Source organism: Micropterus dolomieu, linkage group LG01, assembly GCF_021292245.1.
Source record: "Micropterus dolomieu isolate WLL.071019.BEF.003 ecotype Adirondacks linkage group LG01, ASM2129224v1, whole genome shotgun sequence".
Classification (NCBI taxonomy): Eukaryota; Metazoa; Chordata; class Actinopteri; order Centrarchiformes; family Centrarchidae; genus Micropterus; species Micropterus dolomieu.
This window is the reverse complement of record NC_060150.1, coordinates 44355392-44375202: the sequence shown is the minus strand read 5'-3', so window position 1 is coordinate 44375202 and position 19811 is coordinate 44355392. Positions and strand designations below refer to the sequence as shown.

At 42.4% G+C, this 19811-nt stretch overlaps 1 protein-coding gene across 6 annotated transcripts in view; it reads left to right on the top strand.

Annotated features, from left to right (window-relative positions):
• Nucleotides 1-19811, top strand: part of drosha (drosha ribonuclease III) — an 88337-nt gene that overhangs the window by 45055 nt on the left and 23471 nt on the right. For 4 of the 6 annotated variants that reach the window (XM_046041028.1, XM_046040951.1, XM_046041101.1 and 1 more), the window contains 4 exons: nucleotides 6333-6403; nucleotides 15083-15154; nucleotides 15434-15478; nucleotides 18738-18895. In XM_046041028.1, coding sequence (XP_045896984.1) covers nucleotides 6333-6403; nucleotides 15083-15154; nucleotides 15434-15478; nucleotides 18738-18895 — 346 coding nt within the window. The remainder of the gene's footprint in view (nucleotides 1-6332; nucleotides 6404-15082; nucleotides 15155-15433; nucleotides 15479-18737; nucleotides 18896-19811) is intronic. The other 2 variants (XM_046041204.1, XM_046041170.1) reach the window with 1 other exon arrangement.

Sequence of the window (19811 nt, the reverse complement as noted above, 5' to 3'; positions counted from 1 at the left end):
CCCCCCCCCCCCCCCCCCCCGCACAAAAACAGCAGTGCGCAAGAGAGTGGCGCGGAAAGTGCTGACTGGTACCGCGGCCCCCTGTCGGCCCCGGGGCCCCCGTACTTGTTACGGGTTCATTATCGGCAGAGACGAAGTCATAATCTATTCTGTCCCGTGGCTGTCGCCGCCTCATTGCTGCACACATCCGAGCAAGGCAGCAGGGCCGTGACACTGGATGCCTCTTTCTTTTCCTCTTCCCCTTCCTCTTTCTCTTCCCTCGCTCCTCTTCTATCTCATATTTCAATTTAATAAAAGTGATGAATAAACAGGGATGGTATTATAAAGGAACCTGTGAGAAAACCGCTGTCAGAGAGCACCCTGTGGTGATAGGTTTTGGATTACTAACTCAAAAATATCACCCCCCCCCCAACCGCAGACACACGTGCTGAGGGGCAAAACATGCACACATATACACCGATTTGAGGCGTACTAAGTCACTTGCATTGAGAATGCTGTCTGATGTTGCCTCTCTTCTTTTACGCAGACTTTTGTCATCTTCATTTCAGTTTTTTTTTTAGCTCAAACGCTTTCTTTAAGACCTTGTCGTTGAGCAGTCTATCTGTCTCCACCCTCCCCTGTCTCTGACTTACTCTTTATGTCCCTTTGCGTTCCTCCGTCTCTCTCTGTTCCCCTGCCTGTGATCTAGAGTTTGGGTGTTATTAGGTGAAAGATGTGCCACGCAGATGATGAGTCATCCTGTCACTCTGTCATCTCCTCCACCCTCCCCCCTCCTCACCCTCCAGCCCTCCAACTCTCTCACCGCACAGAGCATTTTCTCCTTACAAGACAAACTCAGATCGCTCACATGTGCCGTAGGATGGTACGAGGGGCACACAAACGCTGTCATTTCATCCTCACGCAGGCCTTTCCGTCTGACAGAGACGTCAAACCGCCACTTTCCCAAAAGCAGCAGGCACCACATCAACAGACATACAGTTGCAGATGTGTCGCTGCCTTGTTGTCTGAAGGTACCAACATTTTTTTATTTTTTTTATTTTTTAACACGCTTTTTTCCATCTAACGTGCACATGCGTTGAATTCAAATGGGCCTCTTTCTGAAAGCTGTGATGGAATATGACATACTCATAATATTTCCAAGGCCCTGGCAGATAGCTTCAACGGCTTACTATGCATGTTTTTTGACCTTTATTTTATTTGTTTCTTTGCCACAGTGACCGTTGAACCTGGGCTTTGTTGGAAATGGCAGATAATCTCCTGCTTTGCATGGGCAAAGCTTCCCCTCCTTGGAGCCGAGAATGTGTCTATCTCCTAACCCGGAGGCAGGGCCATTCTCTTGCTCGAGACAGAGAGAGAAGGAAAGGGAGAGAGCTAGAGAGAGAGGAAGTATGGAGGGAGAGCGGTAGAGGAATGGAAAGCAAAGGCATCTGCAATGCAAATGGGTGCCCTGCAACCCTGAATAATTCAAAGTGTTGAATGGAAATCTTGCTTTTTTGATCCCCTGTCATTAACTTCTGCCGGAGTGGGCCATTCTCATTTGGGCTCTTTTGGCCTGCGCACCTCCCTTTCTATACCACCCCTCTCCCCCATCTCTCTCTCACCCTTTCCGTCTGTACTTTTGCTCTTGCCCACTTTACGTCTTCGTCTTTAGAAACGACTTTCTCTCTCTGCTTATTCATAGAAACTCTGCACGCCTGTTGCCCTCCTGTTTCTGTCTCAGGTCCTCTTCACTGATAAGCCACGTCGCTTCCTTCCTACCGAACTGTTTGAAAAGAATTGAGAGAAGAAGAAAAGAGGCTCCACTCTGTTTTTATGGCCCTAATTTCCTTGTACAGTTGATCTGTGGATTATACGCTGCCAGCAGCCATGGGGGATACAGATGGTGAACCTTTGTGAGGGCCCTCTCTAAGCTCTTCCTATTAAAAGAACGGAGAGAAAGGATTATCTCTCACTTGCTGAATATCAGATTTATACACAATGCAGCCGGTGTATTCATTGAGCGAGTACTGCTCCTTTTGTTAATTGCTGCAATGGTAGCAGTGGTGGAGTTGGTTTCTTGAGTGCCCTCTTTTTTTTTTTTTTTTTTTTTTTTTTGTTTCTCTGTCTATCTGTTCCCACCCCCATGCTCCAAGCCTCATTTTTTGAAAAGTAAGATGTTTGATGTTACAATGCTCTCAGTCTGCCTTTGTCGCTGCTGTGGTGAAAATTCTATTTTCCTGTTTTGGTTTCGTTTATTTTTTTGCCTTTTAATGTGTTGCTTTCTGTGTCCGTCTGCTGCTTCAGCCCCCATTGAGCTGAAAGGGAGCGGCTTAATATATTATTTGATGGATTAGAGCCTGAGCGTTTTTGAATAATTCATTCTAGGTTATTAATGTGACTGTCAGCCGCTGGTGTTTCATATGCCCCTGACTCTGGGTTTTATTGGTCACTGAAAGCCCACAGACATTGGAATTCTATTCCTAAACATAACACTGTACAGTCGGCATGGCTGTCTGAATTAGACTTGTGACAGATGTGGAGATTCATTAGTGGCTGGCCTTCTCTGGCCGTGATTGATATTCTCTACACAGTACTGGATGAAAACTTTGTTGGAGTTTGTACACTGTGTTCTCTCTGACCTGTATCGAAGTGAAGTGAACTTTGTAATTTATCAGTTGAGGGTTAGGCACCATTAGGCTGTGGTTCCATTTTTGGTCCAAGGTTCATTAAGCGCAATGTCTTCAAGGCAAAGATTGCAAAGTGAAGTGTAAAGATGATTATTTATGGAAATAGGTAATCTACCTTTTAAAAAAAAATGTGTTCTAACACACAGAGTTATTTCTAAAGTTGGTTATTTAATATAAGCTTAACCTCAATACATTCGATAAGGGATTTGGGAAAAAAAAAATAATAATTTAGGCTGGGATTGGATTCAATAAAATGCTGTCGAACTCCAGTCTTACATCACTATTATTAGGTTTTGTTGGAGCTGGTGAATCAGTCACATTTTTCAAAAGGGAATCTAGTGCACACTAAAATTCAGTGGCCCTGCTGCAGTAGCAGTGATTCTTCATGTGCATATTCTGGGCAGCTTTACCTCACTCGTAGGCCCCCTGTATTGTGTGCCGCCTGCCCTGGCAGGGTCGATGACTCAGTGTGTTGAATGTGCCTGAGCTCTGAGACTGCAGAGTGATTTGGCCAGGACATGATGTTATTGCAAGATGAACAGGCAGGAGATGCTCGCATGTAAATGCCAGTTGAGTTGGCTGGGCGTTTTTGTGGACTATGCGTATTCAGGACATCAGCTGCAACTTCGCACGCTGATAAGGGTGCACTGTGAAGCACAGATCTCTGCTAATGATTGCGGCAAGTTGTGCTTTTGATTGTATCGCTGCGGGGCACACTTTTTGCGTGGACAGCCGCCTTGTCAAGAGTGTTCTCGCTAGAATTAAATGCATATCTTGGTTTCTTCATCCACGGACCCTTTGATTGACACCAAAGGTGTTGCTTTGAGATTTTTAATACCTTTTATAAATCTCTTGAGGCACTCATGGTTTCTCCCTCACTCCCTGCTTACCCCCACCTTCTCCTTCTTCTTGGAAGAAGTTTTGAAAATCTAATAAGAAGCAGAAAAGTTCGAGTTTCAACAACTTTGAGGCCTCCATTTTCAAATCTGCTGTGTAATCAAAACATGAAGAAAACTGCCTCCTGGCCCCACCCACACCCCTAGCCTCAGTGTTCACACACGAAGGCATTATGAGTGATGGTTGAAAGACATTCAAAACTTGGTCCTAGGAGGGAGTTCTTATCCTCCCACATATGGTCTTCAGAGGAAACATCTGCTACAAAGCAGCATCTAGAACTGTGGTCCACATTATGGTACAACCACAAATCTCAGTGCTGATGCTTAGTGGAAAACATCCTGCGAAGAACCGCTCCCCTCTCTAAAGCCTCCTGCGGTCAGCTTCAGCGAGACGCTCTCCCCGTCATGCCAAGATCACAGAGGCCTTGCTTACTGATACACATCTGCAAGGGGTTTAGTGGCAAGCTGTGTTTGTGGACGACATCAAGAAAAGTTTAGATTTATGGATATAGATTTATACGTGTTCTGATTTAAGATGGGTCATAAGCATCGCAGGAAATTACTTTTTTTTTTGTCTTAAAACCACAATGACTGGTGCCTTCCAAATTCACAAGCTACTTTCATTATTTTACCACTCAGCTAGATTTTTATATTAGTAAAGGGCCTCCAAATGAATGAGAGCCTTTTACTTGCCAAAGTGGCTGCCACGGTGAGACAAAGTTGTCAGGCTTAATCAAATTTGATGAACATTTGGGCAATGGCTGGTAGTAATTTCCCACTCTGTTTAGAAGTAAAGGGCATGCAAGGCAGATAGAGTGGGTGTGCATTTGTGTTTGTCTTTGTGCTAGGTGTTTTGTTTGTATTTTTTTATGGTTTCTGTTATGTAGGCTGCATCTTCACTGTTTTTGTGTGTGTGTGTGTGCGTGTGTGTAAATGGCCTGTTAGCCATCTGAAAGCAGTTTCTCTCCCCAGATGATGAATCCCTCATATGTTTTTGATGTCGTCCATGAAAGCAGTTTGCGCATTTAGACTTGCAACCACACCGCGCTCCATTTCCACTGGCTCATTTATGCACATAATAAAAACCGCTGCACGATTGTATACCCAATTTGCCAGGTGGTTATTGCTTTCTAAATTGAATGAGCCACCCTAAGTGTGATGGTTCGAAGTTGTACGCAGCTTAAAGGCACCATGATAGTTCCACTGATTTTAGTAGAAACAGTAGAAGAGCAAAACAACAAAGGAGAGTTTACTTGTGCAAAGAAGCTGAGTATTTCAACTGAATGGGTTGGAGATGCGGCATATCATCCCATAGAGAGAGAAATTTGGGACACTTGTCTTGTATTTTGCTTGCTGCAACAGCAGTTCTCCACAATTTGGGACCAATCCTCTATTGAATTTCTTTCTTTATCCGTTGTCTTTTGTTTGTGTGTGTTGATGAATGCACATGTTCTATAAAATGTTTTTTTTCCCCTTCAAAATTCAAGTTGGATTCACCGCATTGTGTGTATTGGGTGGACATCTGCACAGATAAGTCATGCCCGAGTGTGTAGGCGGGTGAAAAGAGGACAATAAATTGTTCATGAATCGGTTGGAGCATGAAGTACATGTACGTGGGCTTTTGTGTGCTTGTCAAGCCTGTTCATTGGGGGGAACAAAATTCACGGTTTGGTATGTACCTCGGTTTTTGGGGTCACGGTTCATTATGCTTTTGGTACAGCAGGGATAACCAAAAAATGTAGAAAATAAAAGTTTTGTTATTTATTTTGAAAAATAAAAGACTAACAGTTTATGCACTCAACTACTGGCATATTGTCAATAAGAACAAATAAATTACACAGATGTCAGTAATGCTCCACTGTAAGACTGTTGACAATTCCTTAACAACTGCAGTTTGTATTTATACAGGACAGGCACACAGTTGCGTTTCTGCAGCGATAAACACTCTATACTGCAAAAGTTATTACTTTGGCACGGTTCTGTGGTGAGAGGCTGCCTTGCGGTCTGTTCTTATCTCATTCCACTAATCTACACATTTGGTTGATGCGGTAGTAAATGTCATGTTTGAAGTATTTCCACAGACATACGTGACTTCAGTTTTGGCAGTGGCATTCTTTGCTAAAAAATCAAGCAGCTCAACAGGCTGCAGCAATGGCAGCTGGTTGGTGGTGGGGTCTGAGACACGGAAAACAGAGCCGCGACTTGAGACTGTGCAGGTTTGTATTGCAGATTCGGTCTCGGCCTGAGAACCATTACACCCCTACTATTTATTCACAGTTGCGAACCTGGCTCAGCCTGCCACTCTGAATCCAGGTTCGGTGTTTATGTGACCTTGGTCAGTCCCATTTCAGTGTGGTGATGCAACCGTCCCTTCCTCTCCTCCTCCTCTTGCATTCTGACAAGAGGGAGGTGTATCTGCACGAGAACCCCGAGGTCATTTCACCGCCAAAAAGCAATAAAAATGCACTCCTACTTTTAATAAAGCAATTATAACTCATTGCCGAGTTCAATTAATTTTAAGTTTTCCATTAGGAGAGAAGTCTGAAATTGCCTCAGAATTGCTAGAATTTTTTTTTACACCAGCAATGCACTGGTGGAAAGTCATGCTTTTCACAGGTACCTTAAATTTGTAAACCCACTGGTTTACCGTTACACATAATAAAGAAAGCATCCTGCACAATTTCCAGCAAATACTCTACACACACTTACTCATTAAACTTTATTGTATTGATTTTGTATTCATTCATACTTAGTTTTTTGTTTTCTTCAGGTGCTGTGTATTTGGAAGGAGGCTTGGAGGAGGCCCGGCAGCTCTTTGGTAGACTGCTTTTCAACAGCGAGGTAACTGATAAAATGTATTACTCTGCTCGAATGTGGTTTCTGCCCTTTGACAGTCTGTAGTTTTATGTACAGGATGCATACTCGCTTTAGTCTGTGTCTCTTTCTTTTTGTGGACGCTCATGTGTATGTACACATCAGGGATATAGATGAGCTGCAGACACGCTAGACAAGATTTTCCTCCTTCGATCTGTGGAAGACATAACAGTAATGTTTTCGCCAATCTGGTCTCTTGTTGTTCATTCAAATCCACACGCTGCATGTTTTGGCAAAGTACAACACATTACATGATATTGAGGCCTTGCATACTCAGAACCTGAAATCTCACATGATCTCACTTTACCCTGCAATACTGCTTATTGTGAGTATACTGATATGGAAAAAGATAAAACCATGAGACTGAGAAGAAAGACAATCTGGATGCAGCCATGGCTTAGCTTGTATATTTTGCGAAATGAACTGGAGATGTGGAACATTGCGGTTTGCAAGTCTTGAGCAGGACACCTGCTATTGTTTGAGTGTGTGTGTGTGTGTGATCAGCAGGCATGAATAATTGATGAATGAATCAGTATTTGCGTTTATCTTGGCAAGAAATGTTACGAATCAATTAAATGACTTGCAGCACATCTAGGATGTAGCAGCAGGCTTGTTTCTAATTGGCTATTGAGGGTGTTTGTTTGAGATTCAGTTTGTGACTCCCACATACTACAGGGCACATGGCGATCCATCGAACATGTTTGATCAAGATCTGTAGTCTTTGAAAGAGCGGAACAGGACAAAAAATTTTAAAACCTCGCAGCACAAAACAACTGGGGAAGATTATCATTAGTTGGTTTTCACCCCTCCTGGAAAAAAAAAAACATTGCTGGACGGTTGTAAATAAATGATGTATTCAATTTGACTGAGATGCTTTTTTATGCACTTTATTTTACTGATGTGAGGTCAAGACCAATAATTCAAAGTTCTGTTTCATATTCTAACCTTTTATTTGCACTTTCTTAACTTGAATTGCCAAAACTTTTGGCCTTGATTTGTCGCTGGAAATTACTACGAGTCCTTTCTACTGTGCGACCAGACATTGTGTTTGAGTTCTGACTGCAGAGTGTTCGCATCTTTGTGGGGAACTGAAATGTCCTTGGTCCTGTTTTTTACTGTCATTCTCTGGCCATGAAAGTTGACAGCATTTATTGAGTTCTCGTGAATTGGAGGTCTTTTTTTGTTTGAGAGATTCCCCTGTAAAGACTGACTTTTTGGAGCTGCTGAACAGAGGTGGATTGGAATTTGAATGGGGCAAAAACCTACAAAAGGTCGAGTATTCTATACTATACTATATTATGAAGCGCAGTGGGGCATCTGTTGTAGCAGACAGAGAATGGGGTACATTGCTATAAAGATTGTAATTAAAACTGCAGTCAAAGAGAAACATGAACACACAAACATCTTCTTATGCAAAAGAAACAAACAACACGGAGCAGCAAATCAGTATCCCATGGCTACTAAAGACCTGCTGTTGCATGTTTCCATGATGATAGGATATAGAGTGCAGGTGTTTGTTTTATCACTCAGGGAACAGATTAGAGGAAAGTCAGAGATGCTTATGATAGAATTTCCAGATGGGAGCACCTACGTACAATGAACAAAGAAAAGACAAAGACAGTTTGTTAGTAGCATGTTTTATGGAAAAAAGGATCCCTAGTAGATGCAGAATTGTTTAAACTGTGGTCAGTCTTAAGTTATATTGATAAGTAATCAGCAAAATCTTAAAATAAATTCTAAAATCTAATGGGAGCCTGAAATAGATGGCCATGCGGTGGGTATGTCTCTATATTCTTTGTTCTACTTTAAGTGTCTCTTCAGCATGTTAAATCCACTGGAGATGAGTGTGAGCTTTGCAGCGCATGCAAGAAAACAAGGAATTAAATTGGTCAATAGTGGAGTAATAAAAGCATGCATAACTTTCATACATGGCCTTCAAAGTGTAATTAGAATAAACACGGTCCCGTTTCAAGTTTAAAGATAACCACTCCCTAATGAAAAAATTAACCAGTAAATACCAAAATCATGTTTTACTCTGATTTTTCAATGCTTAAAAGGAATTGGCTGTTATTGGATGGGCCCTAACTAATGCTGTTCATTGCTCTTATTATCCATCTTTTTGACTTCTGAGCAAGATACCATTACAGATCACTGAAGACTGCCTTTTTTTCCAGCCCGGCCTGGGATTGGATTGACTTCTTGCCACACAGTACCATCTTCCATCTCTCACAGTGTTTGGTTGTCCTTGATTGTTGTTTTTCTACCATGGTTAAGTAGGCTACGTAGTTAAATTCTTTATTTTATTGTATGTTTTAGCTGTGTTTATTGTTGACACACGATAAGGAGTCTGCGCGGGGTGGTTTGTTTTGGAAAATCGACCGGATTCTCTGTGCCGTTCTGTGTCTGACTTCCTGCCCGGTTCATCGGCTCTGTGCTGATTGACGCAGCTTCCGTCAAAAATAGACTGGCAGTGAATATTGAACTTTAGCCAAATTTAAAAAAAGAAAAGCAAATTGAATCATATCATCTGGCAGAAAAATCGCAATTAGATTTTTTTTTCCCCCATATCGTTCCGCCCTAAACCAAAGAAGGCCAATCTCCTCCACCTTGACAACCAATCATGTCAGGTGTGGTACAGTGACAGTGACTATGCAGTCCAAGTTACACGACAAAAAACTACATTGTTATGGTTACACAGGATATGGATGCTGCGTGGAGCGTATTGGCCAGGTTGCATTTGACTGAAATAACCAAGAGAAGTTGTGCAAACCAAAGTGAATGATTTTCAACTTCGGTTTGAAAGTTTTTAGACAGGCAGACTAAATATTGAAATAGTATGGCTTGTCACCCCCCCCTGCTGAATCCTCCTGATGGCTGCTCTGTCATACAAAGCTGAGAGGAGACAGATGGACACAGACCAGAAAGCCAAACACTAGCCAGGTGGTATGATGGGTATGGGGGTGGGGAGTTGTGGGGCAGACAAAAGAGATGGGCAGACACAGAGTGCGATACATTTCTGTGGTCCTTCTGTATTTCTAGTTTAACACGTCAGAATGGGTCACACAGCACGTTAACAAACTAATAAGATGCTGTGCAGAACCGAAGGACATTTTTCTCTTATCACACCCTGGAAGGTTTTGCTGCTTCTGTTTGTTGATATGGCATTCCACACCCTCCTTTTAGTAACAACAGGATGCTGGCTGGTGTCTCTCTTTTGCTCCCTCTTGCTTTCTCCGTCTTTCCTTTCCATTCTTTCCTCTCTCTTACACCCCAGGATGTCATTACCCCCACAGATGTTTCGCTCCAGTCCTCTTATGACAAGTCAACACAAAAGCTCCACGACTCCGGAGGTTGAATTCTGAATTGACTGCCTAAAACAAAGCACGCATGTAATTTCCACCTCAAGACCTAGCTAGACAAACAGTGGCCCCAGTTTTTTTCCTCTCCTCGCTCTCTCTGTTATTCCCTAATTGGTATGGCATTCATGGCTGGAGCGCAACAGTTATTTCCATCCACTTGTTTTTCTCTCAACACATCACCTTTGCTGGCACTGGTTCCCAAACAACAGGCCTCTTGCAGAGGATGGAATCTAGCTTCATTGCACACAGAAGCCCGGAGGAAACAATAGATGCTAATTTGCTAATGACATTACTGTGGAGGTTATTAAAGCATCAGCAGAGAGGCAGGAAGCATCTTCTTCAGGGGGAGCTGCTCGATTGCTCCCAACCTGGACTCAACAGCAGTGCAATATTGCTGGGAAATGATGTTGATGACACAGTGCTGTCCTGAGGGACATGCCTCACCATAATGATGATCTCACTAGTTGCCCATGGGCTAATCTTTTGGCTTTTATTAAAACCACCACATAAGCATACACACTCAAACACCAAATGTAACAAGGGTTGCTGTGACAACTGAGGCGGTCACCATGGCACTGCCATGGTCACTTTTGGTTGTATGGCATTGCAGCCTTCTTCCTACCCCCTCACATCTGGATGCAGTGCCAAAAGCAGCTTGCTTTTAACTGACTCAGGCAGATATAACAATTTCAATCTTTCAACCCTTTCTCCCCATTTTGATATAGTAAAAGGTGCTGGTTTGTATTCTGAATTGAGTGGTTTAGCAAAAATTGCCACTTAATCAGGCTTTAACTGTATTTGCTAATTATGACTTCTTATTAAGGTCTCTTTGTACACCAGTAGAGTGTGCTAGGCTTACATCCAGGTGAAAGGCTGGCTGACAACTCTCTCCATGCTAAGGCCACCTCACTGGCTTGCAGCGGTAGTAGCCCCTGGGTGGATTCAAGCTAGTTCTTTCTGCCAAAAACACAGATCATTCATTTGTATTTCTGTATAAAAGAACATCCGGTTTGTCTTCCTGAGAATGAGTGCTTCTGTTTTCTGTTAAATGAAACATGAAAACTCCACTTCTCTTTTCACTCAACCATTCTTTACCCCTTCAACACCCCAATGTCCCTCTCTGTTTATCTGTGCAATGTGTATGCTTTGTATTTTGACAACAGCTAATACTTTCCCACGTATGAATGAAAGCGTGAGAGTGAGTGTGTCCTTGGTTTAGTAATAGCTTGGAGAATGAATGCACGGACACATTCACTGGCCTTTTTGCATTCAAATACTCTTTTCTGCCCACACTCACAGTTGTGCTCCTCACCTCAACCATTAATCGCATGATAGCCTTCACCGAAGAGCCGACATTAGTTTCCCCGTAAAGGGCCTCTATGCTAACCTTTTTCCTAAATGAAGAAATTTAGGAGCACAATGAAAAATGTTCAAGTAACAGAGTTTATTAACAAACAATTTATGACACATATTTTAGAGTGTGTATGTGTGCTCCTTTTCCTTGTGTGTAATTACGATGTGGAAACCAGTAGAGGGCTATGGAAGTGAAGATCCTGGCATCTGGACACTCGGCATGGGCCTTAAATTATTGTCAAAGCTTTTTAAAACATTAAAACAGATGTTTAGAAAATGTGACACATTGAAAACAATTTTTAATGTGATACTTATTATTTTTGAACCAGGGACGGATACATGATATACCAGCACCACCCACACAACCCACACCACACTTTATGTAAACAAGATATATTTATAACAATAACTTTAGTGAAATAGGACAAAGGGAACATGTTGCTCTCTGGACCAGGCGGCGGCTAGAAGCAGCAGGAGGAACTTGTATAAATTACTATTAGTGTAATATTATAACATTTAACAAACCGCATTCTATCTAGTGTATATATGTTTCTCTTTTTGTATAACGGACTTCTGAAGCGGCCCGCAGAGCAACCAATGGCCAGTCTGACTATGTTTGTTATACAAGTAAAATACTCAAACTGTAGAGCCCTTCATATTTGGAAGATCACCTTGACCATTCACTGACCTAAGCCTCCATTTTTGGACTCAGGGCTGCTTTTATGTTGGTATTGATCAGCAACACTATGTCTTATTGATTTCTCTGCTGCACTTCTATGTTTGATGAATTGATTGGCAGTCTGTAGCTAGAGTCCAATTTGTCAAGGAGCGTTGGACCGTGCCAGATAGGAGCACCGTCATGTCCCAATCCCAGATGGTCAACAATCCCAGATGTGTGTATGGGTGGGGAGTGTGTGTATATGTGTGTAGTTAGCGGGTATAGTGGTGTTGCCTATTCACGCTTGGCTTGTGAGACCTAAGTTTGTGCGTCTCAGCTCCCCAGTGGGTTATAGCAGAACTGATTGAAGCCCACCTTAAACTGAGATCATAGCTGTTTTTTCCCCAAGTTGCTTTTCTTTATGGCTTTTAATTTCAACTCGCATTATGGGTAGGCTGTTGACATTCAAATAAACATGTTTGCATATGTCCCCCCCCCCCCCCCTTTTATTTCAGTTTGTAGCACAAGAGCTCCATCCTCTAAATGGCTATGATTCAGCTGCTGCACATGATGATTTGTGCCCCCAGTAATTATACCTTCCTTGTACTGAGAGAGAGAGAGGGGGGGGGGGGGGCCCTGTTGTTATTCTTAAATCCCCACTCGACGCTGGCTTAATCATTGTCTGCCTTGTCTTTGGAATGGCTCTAATTGAAACATTAGCTGTTCGGGTCTATATACAGCATGTGGGTGGATCGCGTGCGCCCCGTAGACGGATTTTAATCATAAGCCTCGATCACAAGCTGAAGCAGCTTGTGGTGTACTTCACTTCCGCTCTCTTGTTTTTGGTGTCTTCTCGTTCTCAGTCATTTTTTAACATTTTTTTTGCATGCCTGTATGCATGTGTTATGATCTTCGATGCAGCACTTTCATGTGTATTTTACAGCAATTTCCGTGGCTTCAATATCACTGTCAAAAGTGAACCATTAGCCAGTGCCTATTGACTTTTCTTTAAGCAATGCCATCCTCCACACCCAAGAACCCATTTTGTATTCACAAGCAGGCTCTATGTTGACTTGATACTTGCTATGTACTTAGCCTGGGACTGGAGTTGAAAAGCACTAAGAGACAAGCAACCAAAAGGAAGCGTTTGCTCAAACGTATTGACCACTTTCATGAATTTTTCATTGGCTGCTCAAGGCGATGGGTTGCCAGCTGGGTTGGTTGAGAAGATGAGGCGCCCATTCGATGCCGCTGACCACACACAACCTCCCCGTGGGCTAGCACAGCATTTTAAAGGTTTATCTTCTTGAACCTTTTAAACACCTGAGTGATACTGTACTTTAGAGGCCTTCGCCACATCTATATCACGGCTATGACTCACCCAACATTAGACCCCAGGCCCAAAACTGCTTCTGACTGGCGTTGTCCTTGGCAACAACTTGAGCCACAGCTTATGCTCCCTCTCGCACTGTGGTCTATTTGTGAGCCTGTGTCTCCCTACCATTCGATCTTGTAAGGTTACCTCAGAGCAGGGTTGAAGAAACATGTTGATCTTGCACATATTTTAGTCCACAGGCAGGGAGGCACAAGGAGGCCAGTACTGTCTATGTGTGTCTCCAGAGACAACACACCAGCCCGCCAACCGCAACACCCTTCGCCTTCCGCACAATCCCCCCAACCACCACCGCCACCACCTCACTCCCCAGCGGGTGGTCCATGTACAGACCTCTTGGTCTGAAAATGAGATGCTGGCTCATTTGCTGTTATTTCACTGCCCCCCACTGGGCCTGCTGATGGCACCTGAAAGCATTTGGCCTAAGAAGTGCAGAGTGTCCCCCCTACATAGAGCCATCTGTGGCACATCATCACAATTTCAGTTTTTTTGATCCGCTGCAGAATGACAACTCATAAAACTTCATCATTAAGTGTTAAATTGATTTTTCATCTTGAGAAACAGAGCTGCTGTCTCTGATATTGGCGAAGAATGGATTGTCAAGGCTGCAAGGTGTAGTCTCCAAGGTATTTTTCGTTTGGTGTATTACCACTGATAAAATCATATGTCCTTTCTGATGGAAATTATTTATAGCTGCACTTGACAATATTTTTATATTAACTAAATTTATTTCCGAGGTATTACATTTCGTAGCCTGTTTTCAATACTTATATTTATCCAGGTTTGGGATTCTCTGTAGTTTATTCATGTAATCCTGTAAAGGACAATCGTTAGCGCATTCACTGACCCACTGACTGCTTGATAAAGTTATGTAAAGGTCCCTTTACACCTGGGTGTTAAACTACCCAGCTAATTGGGAAATGTTTTTTTTTTTTTTGGACAAAAATGGTTGGAGGACAAGAAAGTGTGAACCATGGCGGAGGCCTGTCTCTAGAAATAACAGCGAATCATTCTGCTCTGGGTGTTGGAAGGCGATAAGTGTAGCCTCGATGGGGATCAACACTCCCAAATGCTTATTGCTAGCCTCAAAGGCGCTATGGGATACAGACAGCAGGGTCCAGATTCATAAAACTCTGTATAAATTCACTAAAACGGTGTGTTAGGGCAAAGACAGAAATATGCATTCCTTTTGTAAGATTTTTAAAGCCTGATTCTGTTCAGTCATTGTGGAAACGGACACATGTGCACAAGCTTAATTTCCACTCCCACAATGATCCATAAATGGATGTGGAAACACCTGTATGCATATTGATACTGCTCCACCAGCCATTAGCCCTGTCAATGAGAAGAACGGCAAAGATGAAAAACTACAATTTAACCGATTGTGTCAGTGAGGTTCTCCAACAGAACAGCTGCTGTTACACACAACCATTACGCACAGTTGTGGCTTTGTATAGTGCCGCTAATTCATCAAATGTACCTTTAAACCATCATCACAGCTGTATCTCAATCATTATTAACATGATAAGATGATCAGTGATTAATCTATTGAGCTCCTATTAGAACAGACTTTACTAAATGCTTTGCAATTCAAGATCAATGGAAAAGATTATTAACAAGGAAGTTGCTTGAACCAGAAATCCACTGATCCACTCCAGACTGTACAGAATTCAGCTGCCAGGCTTTTAGGCAGAACAAAGAAATGTGAACACATCACTCCTGTTTTTGTCTTCCAGTATGTTTAAGAATAAATTTAAACATTTTGATGATTACATTTAAGGCTCTTCATGGCCTCTCGCCTTGCTATGTATCTGACCTTTTAGTATCGTACGCACCAGCATGTACTTTGAGATTCTCGGGCAGAGGTCTTTTGTTTGTTCCAGAGGCCCGACTCAAAAGAGAACGTTTGCAGTCAGGGCCCCGAGGCTCCCGAACAGCCTGCCCGAGGAAACCAGGTTGGCAGAACCAGTGAACTCTTACAGCCCCATCTTAAAACATACTTTTATCTGAGAGCCGTTCCTGATTGTATTTGACTTAATTTTAAAAAAAATACAAACGTATAATAATGTTTTACATCTTTTTTTCAGTTTTTTGACTTCATAAAGTAATTATCATGCTTATTTGTACTGTTACAGTATTTGTAGAATGATATCTGTAACCTAGATAACCCTCACGTTGTTATCTCTTTACTCTGACGGCTCATCTCTCCTCCCCCAACTTTTCTGTCATTGCAGGACCTACGGGATGTCTGGCTCAACTACCCATCACACCCCCTGCAGGTTGGTTGAGCGATGTTTTATTATTGATGTTTATTTTGGCTATGTGCCTCTCATTAAAACTCACCTCACCCCCAAGACACAAAAGTATTATCCCATCATTGAAGTTTTCCAGCTTGAAAACTGTTTATTTTTTTTTTTTTCTTGTGTGTTTTGTGAATGTTGCTAACAGAGGTGGACAAGCTGTTAGTTATTTTGGCTGACTGAGTTCTTTATAGCTGTCACAAGGCTCCCAGTAGCCTTACACTAGTCTCCATTGTTCTGCTCCAGTGTCTTAGTGCACTCTACATTGGTCGAGACCCTAATCCACTTTTTCATTTACTCCATCTCTGTTCTTTCTTGCCTTTGCTCTTTTCTCCGCTGCACCATTCTCCCCTTCTGCATCATCATGCTTTTGCACACACTCACTCCCTCTCTCTGTCTCTCCACTCTCTCTCTGTCTCTCTCGGTTTGCCCTTCTTTGCTTTGCATGATCTGCCCAGAAACATTGAACATGTCAACAGTGTTTGTTTGAAATTAGGATTTGGAAGGAGAGATCAAAGATGCCGTAACAGGATTACAGTCCCGAATCACATGGGGCCTCCAGGGACCGTCAGGCATCCTTCTCTCTGATGTGTTTGTGTGGAGAAAGTGTTTCTTTTTGTGTGTATGTCGGGACTCGTCTTTAAGCAGTTTATTCTCTTCATCTCCCTGCATGTGCATGAGTGTCTCTTCGTCTTTATATGTACATTTTTGCATATCCATGTTTGGCCCAAAATAGCATTGTTTCTGTTTACGTACATTTGCGTATATATAAATATATACTGTGTAATTGCCTCCTCACCCCTGTATTTTTCATCGCATAATGCTGAAGATCCACAGAGCACCTGGATGTTTTTGTTGAGCTTGTCAGTGCTCAAAATAAACCCGCTGAATCCAGCAGTGTGTTTTCTCGGTGAGTTGCAAAGCGGCGGCCCCAGTGACGGGCACCGTGGTCAGGGTGGAGCCCCGGGGTCAGCCTTGCCGCTCTGTGGTGCGAGGGGAACCTCCGGAGTGTGTTGCGTGAGTAGTCATTAGCCGCTTCAGAGCTGTGGCCTCATTACCACACACTGCGCGTGAGGCTGAGGTTTCCTCTGGGTGGTTCCCTGCCAGTGGGCCAACGCCTGTTAAATTGTGCCAACCTCTTGATAGAATCCTGACCTTTTGTCTTGAGATGAGATAATCTGAGCTGTTTCACACAAGGAAAAAAAATTAATTATTTATTCTATAATTGATGATGGCCCTCAGGAGTTTAGGCTAGAACATTATTCCCAGAATTGTTGTTGAGAGGTAACAAGGTGTCACCCCCTCCCCTGCCCACCAAGATGAGGATGACAAAACGAAGGTGAAAGAGGAGCTGCCTTAATGAGATTTGAGTGGATGGCAATAGCAGCTCGCCATTGGCGTGGGTAATTATGCGTACTCCCGTCTTTGGCATACATGCATACATTAGCCTTGCCACCGACGTGCCCTACAGAGTGCAGTGGAATGCTTCGTGGTTGACAGGCACATCTTTATGTCTTTCGTGTTCGCTCGATTCGCAACAGTGCATCATCACCCCCAGCTCTCCAAAATAATTTACCAGAACGTCATTTACGTTGAGTATGGATTTCATAATTTTTCCTTTGGTTTGTTGGGGAGATACATGAGTGTCAGACTTTTTGGGTCTTAAGAGACCTCTGCTCTGATTCTGTTTTCTGTCTGGACTGAGCTGAAAGTGAAGCTTTGAAGCCATTTCAAACGTGTTTTTTCATAACTGCTGTTGATTTTTTATTTTTTATTTTTTTTCTTCTCTCTTCACTTCGTTTGAAGACTTGCTGCCGGCCATTTCCCCTGAAGGATAGCTAGCGCCTATGAGTGCTGAACTCGTGAGATGCCGTTAGTTGTGATGCATGACATTTAAACGCCTTTCGTTAATTAACAGAGGGGAAAAAGGCAGAAATGAAATGTTTCTTAGGACATATTGAAAGATGGAACCATGACATTACTGGCGGCACTCCAATTAAAATACTGAATTTAATAAAACATCTCTTCTCTACGCACTGGCTTGACATAGGAGACTCTGAGAAAGCTGTTTACTTGTCATTTCTTCATGAAAACAGAAAGAAGATGCTGAATAGGAATAAAGTGGCCTTTCCCCAGGGAGTCTTGAATATAACTCTTTATTCTTATTTTTGGGGTACTTTAAAGGGTACAGCTAAATGGATCAAGCTATCACAGCCATTATCATGTGCTTTAGTTCCCTTTGAATGTCCACATGAAATTATGTTGCTCAGTGTTTCTGTTTTCTTTGGAAAAGATGTCAACCTTACAGCCTACCACGCAGAGACCAATTAGATATTTCTAGCAGCCTAATTAATGCACCCATAAGGATATGTCTTGATTCAAAAAACATGCATGCACATATTTTCTCAGCACTCATTTCTTTTTTTAATGGGCACAGACATGAGCAAATATTGTACTTAAAGAGAGCGGCTTGTTTTGCAGAACCCGTCTACCCTTGAACTCACCAAGCCCTAAAGCTAACATTAAAAGCATAATCTACAGCAATTTTCTCAACCAAAAACTATTCTTTCAAGACTTATCAAAGTCATAAGGCTGGGAGTCTCTGATATAGCCTGCATTCGAGCAAGCGTGAAAAAGTACAGTACGACTGAGTCACCAGAGATATTATTAATTGACCGTTTGAATCACCAGATTTTGAGAGAGAGAGAGAGAAAAAAGCGAGCTATTTGACTTAAAACTTAATGACGAAGAGATTCCATCTGCTGCAGATCATCTGAGTTTGTTTTGAGGCGGAGTAAAAACACACACTCTAAACAGGCCCTCAAGCGGCGCATACTGTAGCGGTTCATTTCATTTAAGGAGTTTATTTTACGCTTTTATGCAAAATGACTTCATTGAGCAAGTTGGGTTTTTTGTGTCTGCTTAAAGCATCCCTAAAGTGGTCACTCTGGTTGTTGCTGGACACATATTTGCTACATATTTGAGAGATTATTTCATAGATCAATACATAGAAAATGCTTATTACACTAGTACATATTATCACAGGTAATGCATATAAAAAATATAAGACCATTTATTAATCTCGACTTTCCCCAAAATAAAAGTGTTTCTGATATCCATTTCATTGTTCAAAAAGACCAATGTCTATACATTTGAACGCACTTTTGACTATGCCTAGTAAGACACCTCTGCTCTGTAATGACTAGGCTTTTGTGCTATTTTCCTTCCACTTGTCCAGGTCCAGGAACCTCAGACAGACAGGCAGCTGATTGAGACGTCTCCAGTCCTCCAGACACTGACGAGCTTCGAGGAATCTATTGGAGTTTTGTTCACACATGTGCGTCTTCTTGCCAGAGCCTTCACCTTGAGGACTGTGGGCTTCAACCACCTCACCTTGTAAGTACAGTCAGTGTTTGTTGATAATGTAGTTATGGCCAATTAAAATGCAAAGTGAGAGACACTAGTTTGCCAGATGCAATTTGCAAGGGTGCTGCAGAAATAGCTAGAGATGTCTGCTCCATCAGAGGTGAGGAGGCATGATGCATTATAATATATAATATGATCTGAGATGCTGGGAGTTTTTTCATACGTCGAGCATTTTAAATAGTTATATCTGAATGCGGCAGCCTCCTCCTCCCACATCATCATTATGTTTACCCCCTGCAGCTTATACACTTTCTTGCAGTCACTAAGACTGCCTGTGTAAGTGATGTCTTGAATATCATGTTCAAAGTACCTCAGTGACAGATAGCCTCTTTCACTGCTCTTTTTGGCCCAGTCCCTAATCCAAGGGTTTCACAGCCAAAAAAGAGAGAGACAGGCCTGAGGGACTCTGAAGTCCCCATATCTGTAGTCTGCCTGTACCTGTCAGGCCATAACCCCGCTGCCTCATGGGAAATGGGGTTTTGATTCACTGGGTTGTCCAGGGCAGAAGGTTTAAAATGGATCTTTTTTCATTTATTGCGGCCACATCTCTTATTTGACAGATATGTTTTTTTTTTCTCTCTTATTGTCGTGCTTCAGTCCACCTTGTGAATTCCTGGATTCTCGCTTAAATTATATATTTTTTAATCCAGATTTAATTTAGACCACACATACTATGTATATAATGCAGTGGGTTGAATATGGAGAGATATGCACCCTTTGTTTTTTGGGTTGTTTTTCTCTGTTAATTGCACAGTGATGCTGAGGTGATTTCCTCCCAGCTTTGACATTTGTTCAGTAGGAAACGGTACAAACTTCTACGTAGATGACTTAAAATTGATCGGAGGGACAACGGATTGGTCTGTTTGTGACATCCATGTCATTATTG